At 35.3% G+C, this 9,851-nt stretch overlaps 3 protein-coding genes across 3 annotated transcripts in view; all 3 read right to left on the reverse strand.

Moving 5' to 3' along the window:
* CBG26717 overlaps positions 1-745 on the reverse strand; it is a gene marked incomplete at both ends in the record, with an annotated part of 1,459 nt that extends 714 nt beyond the window's left edge. The window contains 2 exons of the mRNA XM_045236182.1: positions 488-622; positions 668-745. Coding sequence (XP_045100709.1) covers positions 488-622; positions 668-745 — 213 coding nt within the window. The remainder of the gene's footprint in view (positions 1-487; positions 623-667) is intronic.
* A 2,904-nt stretch (positions 746-3,649) lies between these two features.
* Cbr-hlh-12 lies at positions 3,650-5,005 on the reverse strand (the record flags this gene model as incomplete). Its single annotated transcript, XM_045236183.1, has 5 exons — positions 3,650-3,926; positions 4,349-4,456; positions 4,642-4,755; positions 4,803-4,851; positions 4,972-5,005. The coding sequence occupies 5 exons, from the start codon at positions 5,003-5,005 to the stop codon at positions 3,650-3,652; spliced, it is 582 nt and encodes a 193-aa protein (XP_045091346.1).
* Positions 5,006-8,360: 3,355 nt separating this feature from the next.
* On the reverse strand, positions 8,361-9,110 carry CBG24485 (the record flags this gene model as incomplete). The annotated part of the gene is made up of 2 exons (XM_045236184.1): positions 8,361-8,633; positions 9,075-9,110. The coding sequence occupies 2 exons, from the start codon at positions 9,108-9,110 to the stop codon at positions 8,361-8,363; spliced, it is 309 nt and encodes a 102-aa protein (XP_045091347.1).
* Between the last annotated feature and the right edge of the window lie 741 nt (positions 9,111-9,851).

The raw sequence follows: 9,851 nt of genomic DNA on the forward strand, positions 1-9,851 counted from the left end.
CTAACTAGTAAAATGTTGCTGATATCCTGATAAACATTTTACTAGTTAACAACTTTTTGATATCTTTCAAAAGAAGTGAGATATATAGGCTCAAAGTGGACGATCCGGATGTCGTTCTATTAGAGGTTTTAAGGTATATAAATATATTTTTTAATTTTGAAGTTTCACCTCTGAAACTGTGAAAATGTTTGGCTTTTTAAAAAAAATCGGGAAATTTCAAAATCCAAATTTGAAACAGTAATTTCCTAAAATTTCTGTTTTAATTTTATTTTGAAATGTTCCTTTTCTCATTGGAGGCACTAAACTACTGCGTGATCTCGGAGTCACGGACTCTATATTTTTCTAAGCCATTTACCATAATGATTAATTTTCAGAATTTTCTAGGCCACCAAAGTTTATGGTCTAACATTCACCCGCTGTGTATTCTAGACCATATACCATGGGGGCCTAGAAAACTCAAAAGTTAGGCCACTCTAATCCAACTCACATTATCTCTCCTCTCCATCATTTTCCCAGCCAAATAACTCAATTTAAACCCATTCACAAATGGACCGGCTGGGATTTTCAGCAGCGAATTGTACAGAACTCTTAGCACAACTTTTTTTCGATGAGAAACTTTTGTCTGAAAATTGAATTATAGATTTTCAAGGGGAATTTGTAGACGTACCGATCGGTTCGGCTCATTTCCGAAATAATCGTGTCCGAAATATTCGAGCGTTTTGTTGATTATTTGGAGCGTGTCCATATCTGGAGCTGAAAATCAGAGAAATAGGATATAGAGAAACATAGAAAAAGAAAACTCACCACTAGAAGCTACAATGGCATCCACAATTTCCTCCTTTTTTTGATTGTTTGAAACATCGATGACGTCATCTGGAGAAGGAACTTCTGATGGAGATTCCGGAGTTCCAGATCTTCTAGATGATCCAGATAGACGCTTCTGGAATTTTCTAATTTTTTGAAAATATAACATCTGAATTTACATTCTCTCGATCCTTATAACGACGTTGAGAGAGCCAAGACGTTATCTGAAAGTTGGAAAATTTGAGGACATCGGGACAGACAGATAAACAGATAAAAGTCATAGGCTCTTGAAAAATATAATTTTTTTACTGTTTATCAAGGGTTTTTTTTCCAGGAATACCAAACTCAAAAAATAAACTGGTTAATTTTTACTGTTTCTAATGAATATATAATACGCTAAAAACTATGAAAAATTGCTAATTCATTTAAGCGGTCCATTGAGTCAGAATATTTTCAATTTTTTGGGGAATTCTGACGGGGTTTTGCCTATTTTCGATCAATTTTCAGTTTTATTCTAATTCTCAAGATCCACATTTGAAAATGTGTAATTCAAAAAATTACTGTTTCAAAATAATTTGTTACCAAAATAGACTAACTGATAAGTTCTGCTTCGTTTTCAGTCGGACATCCATTATGATTTTTCAAATCTTGATTGGATGTAAGCCTCACGACGATTTATTAGGATTTCCAGTTTTCCGAAATGACAAGTTTCAAACTTGAAACAGTGATATTTAGAATATTGATTTTCAGAAATTTTCAGGAATTTCTTTCAATTTCTTCTTTTGAAACAACAATTTTTTTTCAAAAATTACTGATCAACAAATATTCAAATGAAGCAATGGGACATCTGGACACACAGACTCACATTCTCTTTTCTCTCCATTAATTTTTCAGCCAGAAAACTCAAATCTGCTCCATTGACATATGGACCTTTTCGAGATCCCAAAAGTGATTTGTACAGCAAATTCAGAAATTTCTCCGTTTGGTTTGTAATCCAGGTCTAAATGAAATAAATGGGATTTCACAAGGTTCTTGATTGCTTACAGTATGATTTTGAACATTTCCAAAGTAGCCAGGGGGAAAAAGATCTAGAGTTTTAATGATTATTTGGCGGGTGGAGAGGTTTTCCATAGGGAAACAAAAACAGCAAAAAATGGGTTCAGGTCTCTTTTAAAGGAGGAGCTTTAGAGAGTGAGAGACGCAGAGAAATGAGATCACAAATCGAGATAAGAGCTGATATTCTGAGGTGTCATATTTCAGAAAACTTCAGATTTTCAAAGAAAAAGTTTTTTGATTAAATGATAAAATCTCGTCGATAGGTTCTTGATCTTGATAATATTTTGGGTAGAAAAGTCTGGAAAAGTATTTTTTAATCTTTTATAGAAGGGCCCCTAACTTTGACCCAGTTTTCCCGGTTCAGTGAAACGCGACTGCCAAAAATTACAAGAATCGAATTGCAGAAAAATCAAATTAATTCTGATATTTAAAAAATCATTATGGATCTCTATGTGTCTGTACGTCTGAATGGCTCTAGTTAGACTCATTGTTTTGAAACAGTAATTTTTGAATTTTTCACTGTTTCAAGTTTGAAATTTCAACTTTTGAAAATTAGAAATAGGCATAATACCGCCAACATATCATGTCGGCTGCTCCAAGATTCGCCAGTTTGACTGCAGCTTTGGCAAGCGAGAGTAAGTTCAGTCAGGCGGTCAGTTTCCAGAAAATTAATTTTTTTTAATAATTTGAATATTTTCAGCTCCTCTGCTAACTTTGCTAATCATGTTTTGTTCGTTTCTGAATTAATGGAGAACTTCATTTTATCATACTTGTAATGGGCCGGGCCGGGCTTTTTCCCGAATTTCGGAGGGCCGGCCCGGTCCGGCAGGCCTGTTATTCCACAAGTTTTGAAAATTTCAAAAAACACATAAGGGGGGACCCTTATGCGATTTTTTTGGCAAAAAAATTTTTTTCGAGTTTTTAAAAAAATATTTTTTGATCAAACAGGCAAACAATCCAAAAAAAACAAAAAAAAATGGAGAAAATTGTATTGAGAGCTCAAAATTTGGCTCAAAATGACAAAATTTTTGCTACCGGGCCTTTCGATCCGGGCCGGCCCGGAATTTTACACGTATACATTTTATTATTTTTTCAGATAATTATTTTTTCAAAAGTTTCAATTTTTCAGTTTTGTGGGCAATATTTTACTGTTTCAAAACTTTCAAAAACAAAACAGGGGTTTTCGGTAATTTAGTCTTCAATTCGATTAAAGGTGGGGGGTCATGAAAAAATAATGTTCTCGAAATTCTGTTTAAATATGCCCCTCGAGGAGTTGAATTTGTCGAGGCGAGTATTGAAGGTGCGGCGCCGCTACCGACTGAGCCATGCGGGCGAAACTGGAGCGGGCGCCTGATTGCATACATAAAGGCGAGGACGACCGCTGTACGCAGAGTGACATTAAGCGTTGTACACCGTTACGGTAGAATGCATACTCTGGCCCCAAAAATCCCCCGTAAAATCTCCTGTCCCCCCACCTTTAACCATTTTTATTGCGAGCTCTAACCAATTTTGCAACCGTTCCTCCTAATTTTTTGCGCAAAATCATCATTTTCCTCTTCATAACCAAAAAAAGGGTCACCACTTGAGCTACAGCTGCATTGGCAGATAAATATAAAAACGGACAGCTGGAAATGTTTTTTCATCTATTTTCTCAAAATCTAGATGAACATATGTTCCAAAATTGTCTGTACTATTTGTAAATAACAAATTTTATATAGAAGGAAAAGGTTTCGAAAGAATTAAGAAGAATCATAAATTATAGGCATAGCTCATCTTGTTCTTCAAATAATTAACCATGGAAAAATGGTTCGAAACTTCCGGAAATAATGAAAGAAGTAGTTGGGGGCGACGGATAAATTGGATTCTGTGAGACGAGTGGAGTCAGAACTGGCAAATCGTGTCTTGAAATGAATGCTGTAACACTTGAACTGTTGACTGGAGTACGGTAGTTTACAGTTTTCGATCGACGCTCCTCCAGGAAAATGTGAGGAAACTTTGTGATGGCGTCACTGTCGTCAGAAGTCTCCAGATGCTCGATGAGTTGATTGATGTACTTGGCGGCTTCTCTACAACAAAAAATTGTATCAAAAAAATATATTTTTTAAATTATGAGCTAAATTCTTTGAAATAGCCATTCCGATGAATGAATTCTGAGTTTTTAGAGCTTTCTGAGCGCTTTCAATCAACGTTTCTTGATAATTCTCAGAAGGGAATTTGGTTTTTAAATAGTTATTTATTATAATGTCGCAAAGTCCATTTTCTCATGTTTCATAGGAAATCTCTAACTCAAATAAAATAACATATACTTGAAACGAACGCATTAATCAAAACTAGAAACAGTCACTTTTGAATTTTGCTTGTTTTCTTTTTTACTCGAGTTACGGTAAAATCTCACTGTTTCAAAAGATTTCGAATACAGCTCTCGGATTCAGATTGGTAATACGTGAAAAAAATGTGTTTTTTTTTCGAATTTTTATGCAAAACCTACCGTAATGCCTGTGCTCTTGAAAAACGAAGCCTGAATTCCGATGGTGGAAGAAGACTGATGAGAACATCGAACATTTCGTTCATTTGGGACACTCGTTGACGTTCGCGCCTGGAATAATGATTACGGTTTCATTGAAAAATTATAGAAAACTCAAGAACAGCGGCAAAGATAATATACTAACATATGTGGAATAATCATTTCAAAGAATAAATTTCACCATAGGAATCTTACAAGCTTATGGTATGGTACAGTAACCTCGAATCTACAATACTACTAAAGTTTCCAAAACTCACATATTAGCTCTCAACCGCTTTCCATCCGTGGGTCCTTGTGACTCTTCAATTTGTTGGAGCGAACCATTTTTCAATTTTGTAAAGTTGAGCAATGAAATGAAAGAGGGTGGATATCTAAAATAAGATTAATATAATTAATTTCTAAAAGGACACAGTACCACCTGTTACATAACCAGATGTTCCCTTCTCTAGATAGAAACACTAAGAAGACTAAAAATATAACAAGATTTATTAGAAAATGAAAAACTGTCAAGCTACGCGGTTAGCAACTGGCGCCTTTGGACAAACGGCGTATTTGCATGGGTTACGGTAACCAGAGATCATATCTACCGTATCCCATATCTGCATCGACTACGCTAGTCATGGGGTACGGTAGTCACATTAGAGTGTGAAATGTGCTTTTTTTTTCTCAATATTTTTCTGATATGTTAGACAACAATTGAACAGTAATTTTCAAAATATTCACTAATTGCCCGCGGTATGTCCGGGGTATCAGGTTCCTGTGATAAAATAGAAGAAAATCAACAAGAAATGTAACAAAATCGGTTTATTATGAACAAGTTAGAAAGAAACAACAAATAAAAGCTTAGAATTCAAGCAAACTCACTTGAAATCCTTAAAAGAGTCTCTCAAAAACTACGAGTCAAATCCAAGCTCGCAATCACTCAAAACTAAATTCAAATTGTGCGCGCGCCGAGCGGGATAGCGGAGTGTCGTTGCGTGGTTAGAGGGAACCTTTAGAGGGGGTTGGAGGGTAGCTGCCCCAGGCAACTCACTGTTTCAAGTTTGAAATTTATATTTTTGAAAGTTGAAAGTGTCAGTAGTATTGAGATTCGACAGAAAAATCGGTTAAAAATCATAAAAAAATCTGTATATATAAGAAAATCAGCAAGAAAATCAGCAATTTTTATATAATTTTTCCAATAATCCGAAACCGATAAGAATATTTGTAAAAAACCGGTCTAAAATAGACACAACACTATTAGACACCACCAAGAGTTGAAAATTTTGTGATTTGAAAAACCACCTTGATGAAGCAGCACATTTTTACAGATTTTTACAGTATTATTTCATTAGAAACAGTAAAAATCATGTTTGCTGTTTTTTTGAGCTTGGTTTTTTTTCGAAGAATGCAAAACAAATTAAAAATGACGAAAATTGAAATCGCGCCCCAAAGAACAAAACATTTTGCAGTGCGGATTTCGTTGATTCTATTCCACATACTGGTATTATGAAAATTCGAACTTTTCAAAAATTTGTGACATTATCCCTTCAATCTGTTTGTCTGTCTGTCCAGATGCCCCGGAATTCAGGACCGAGATAGTGCTAATTCGGATGTATCCAGAAGCTTCCATCTGAATCATATGGAAGAGCTGAAACTACAGAATCTCCAGATGACGTCATCGATGTTTCAGAAAATGAGAAAATGATGGCAATTGTGAAATCCATCCTCTGCGTCTGTCCGAAATTATATACTATTTCTTTGATTTTCAGATTGAGAAATGGACACTTTTAAATCATAATCAACAAAACTCTCGAATTTTTTGGAGAGCCCGATTATTTTGGAAATGAGCCGAACAAATCGGCAAGTCTTCAAATTCCTTTTAAAATCTGATAAGCTTCTGTTCCTTTGGCTTCTCTGAAAGAACGCCCTAGTTTTGAAAGAACAAATGGTCATCGGTGTGTCTGTATGTCTAGATGTCCGGAGCGTCCAATGAACCGAGCAGAGTGGACTCCCAGTTTTTCGAAATTTGAAGTTTCACAATTGAAACTGTAGAATTACTGTATAAAAAATCCAAATGTAGCTATATTAGAAATGGAAAATTTTGCTATTCACAGACTTCTGAATTCCAAAAACATTTTCTTCCGAATTCCAAACTTTTGGTGCCGTCGAGAAAAAAAGAGACCTTATTTACTGTTTCCAATGAAAATAACATTGGAAAGAGTTATATAAAAATTGCTGCTTCGTCCAATTGAGCTAGAAAAATAGAGTATTCCCATTCATTTTTAATGGCATTTTTGGTGCATTTTAACCCATTTTCAGTGATTTTTCTGCAAAAATGACGGGAACTTTCCAAACAACCTAATAGTATATTTTCGTAACTATTTTCGTAACGTAAAGTCGGATGTTTGGGAAACCAACAATCATATTCCAAAAAATAACTCAAAATAGTCAAAACACCATTGAAAATGACCAAAACATTCAAAAAAACAACAACAATTTTCTGAAATTGCTGTTTCAAATTTGAATTTTGAAATTTTGCTTTATTTTCAAGTTTTATTGATAGACCTTCCAAAAATTTCCACTGTTTCATAGTTGAAAGTTGAAAATCAACATGTAAATTTTTTTACTTAAAGCCCCCCCCCCTTAGAAAAAATATCTGTCCACCTGTATGTCCCGATGTCCCTTTTTTCAGTTGCTCCATTGGTTCAAAAGAAGTCGTTCTGAAGATACGGTAGATAAACATCGTTTCCGTCAAGTTGCACATTTTGAGGTTGAATTTCGAAATTTTTAAATTTAAAAAATCCCTGGAAAATTCTGAAACTACTCCACCGAAAATTCTGAAACTACTCCACAAAATATCAAAAAGATCAAGAAATCTGGAACCCCAGAATCCTCAATCAGCTTTTCCAGAAGAACTTGGTTTTCCGGAGAAGTTTTTTCTGGTGAATTAAAGGAATCTAGATGTAAAAAACTGGAAAATTTCTGGAATATTCTGAAACTACTCCACCATGTTATAATGTGGAAATATTCAAATGTCTTATGATTAATGTTTGAAGAAATCGAAATGATATGAATTTCTAGAAGATTCAGATCAAATTTTTAAAAAGAATTCCGGAAGAATGTTTGGATTTTTGTGGATTTTTGTTGAATTTTTTGTAATTGAATAAATTTTCTGCTTCAAAATTCAATTTTATTTTTTTCAAAAATCCATACAAAACAATAGCATAACGTTATTTGGGTTTAATTCACTTCAAAGGTAACATATTAGTAATACAGTATGAAAGATACTTGATAATGTTCATTTTTTATTGTTTTCACTATAAAAAAACGACACCGAAAAAACAAAAATTCTAAATTTTCTACATTAAATATCAAAGTTTTGAGAAAATTCTGTTATTTTTCGTTTTCTTCGACCATGCTCTTTGGTATAGAAAGCGGCGAAAAAGCCTAATCTGTCATCTTCGGAACGGTCTTTTCGTATTTCCGTTTGTCCCCTTTTCGCCCGGTAAATACACACCAGAGTGTCCGTCTTTTTGTTTGTGCTCATTTTGGACCCCTCGCTTTTTCCTCTTTTTGTACTTTTTTTTGTTTTGAAATTGAGCATTTATTTTTGCTATTATTTCAGCTAGAGTTCAAGTAGGAATTGGTCTGAAAATCCGTTCCAAAAAGTTTTTTGAAACAGCAATTTTTTTCGAAATATACTGAGTTCAATTTCTTTTTGTTTACCTTTTGTTCCGCCGATTTTTCGAATTTTCTATTCGGGATCAAATTTCGCTGGGAGATTTAGCACATTTTCTTCGTTTTTGGAAGATTTTTTGAAAATTTTGAAATTTATAAATTGAATTCAAATGTTTTGATTATCTCTGAAATGTTGAAAGTCCACTAACTTGAATTTATTGAAATTGGTTTTCAGAATTTTCGGAAAATTTTGAAACAGCAAAGAAAGCTTGAACTTTTTTTGGAAGATCAATGAAGAAAGTTTCGAAGAATTGATTTAATGATTTTCCTGGGTCCTGGGTCCTGGGTCCTGGGTCCTGGGTCCTGGGTCCTGGGTCCTGGGTCCTGGGTCCTGGGTCCTGGGTCCTGGGTCCTGGGTCCTGGGTCCTGGGTCCTGGGTCCTGGGTCCTGGGTCCTGGGTCCTGGGTCCTGGGTCCTGGGTCCTGGGTCCTGGGTCCTGGGTCCTGGGTCCTGGGTCCTGGGTCCTGGGTCTATATTTTCGATTTTGCACTCGATCTCCTCCAATCTCCCATAAGACTATTTCCACTTTCTAAACAAGGCAATTTTCTGAAATATTCTAAAATCTGTAAAAGAAGGGCCCTGTAACTTTCAACTTTGAGCCAATTTATGGTCAACCGATAGTATGTTCCTGATATATATATGATAAACAGTTTATCAGTAGACACAATTTCGATATTTTTGGGGAGGGGCCTTCTATTACAGGTTTTACGGTATTTGTAATAAGTATTTTAGAAGCAGCAATTTTCTATGTACCCCTTCCTTTTCTCACCTTTCCCCCTTTTATGTATGTATATCGATAGCTGGGGGTACAGTAAGCCGTGAGCTTAACAATGTTTGGCAATGTGCCATTTCCCATTCGACACTTGCTTCTTTATCTTTCTCTACCCCAAACAAGAAAAGAGAGAGAGAGGGGGGAAATATCCTAATCAAATAAACAGTTCTTCACTCTCTTTGATTGACTTGTGCTTACTTTCCCCTTTCTATTTGACTCGTTCGATCTTGACATAAAAAAAACTGAAAATGAATTCCGCCAAAAAAGAAAATTATGATTTTGAAACAGTAATTTTTGGAAGAATTGCTGTTTCAAAATCAAAATTTGAGAATTATCTTAATGGAAAAAATACTTGTCTTACCATTAAGATTGCCGATCTAACATACTTTAAGCTCAATTATCTCGGTTCCTGTAAGAGGTAACAAAAATTTGTCCACTGATAAAATGTTGTTGATATTGTGACCAGGAGAATCTTTAAATCCAGGACCCAGGAGAATCTTTAAATCAATTCTTCGGGTATGTAATTTGAGGTCCTGAATCCGAATTTTCAGTTACCGGACACCTGTTTTAATCGGTTCTCCTGTTACACTCAAAAATTAAGGTGACCGTATAAATGTGGAACGCACTGTATTCGTTCAAATTTTGGAATCTTTTGAAACATTAATTTTTGAAAACTGGCTGTTAAAGGTGGGGGGACAGGAGATTTTTCGTAGTTTTTTTGTAGCTAGAGTATGCATTCTACCGTGACGGTGTACAACGCTTAATGTCACTCTGCGTACAGCTGTCGTCCTCGCCTTTATGTATGCAATCGGGCGTGCGCTTTCTCTTTTCCCGCGTGGCTCAGTCGGTAGCTGCGCCGCACCCTCAATCATCGCCCTCACAAGTTCAACTCCTCGAGGGGCATCTTTGAACGGAATTTCGAGAACGTTATTTTTTTCATGTCCCCCCACCTTTAAAAAATATCAAATACTTTTT

Source organism: Caenorhabditis briggsae (genome assembly GCF_000004555.2).
Source record: "Caenorhabditis briggsae complete genome, chrIV, whole genome shotgun sequence".
In the NCBI taxonomy this organism is placed as follows: Eukaryota; Metazoa; Nematoda; class Chromadorea; order Rhabditida; family Rhabditidae; genus Caenorhabditis; species Caenorhabditis briggsae.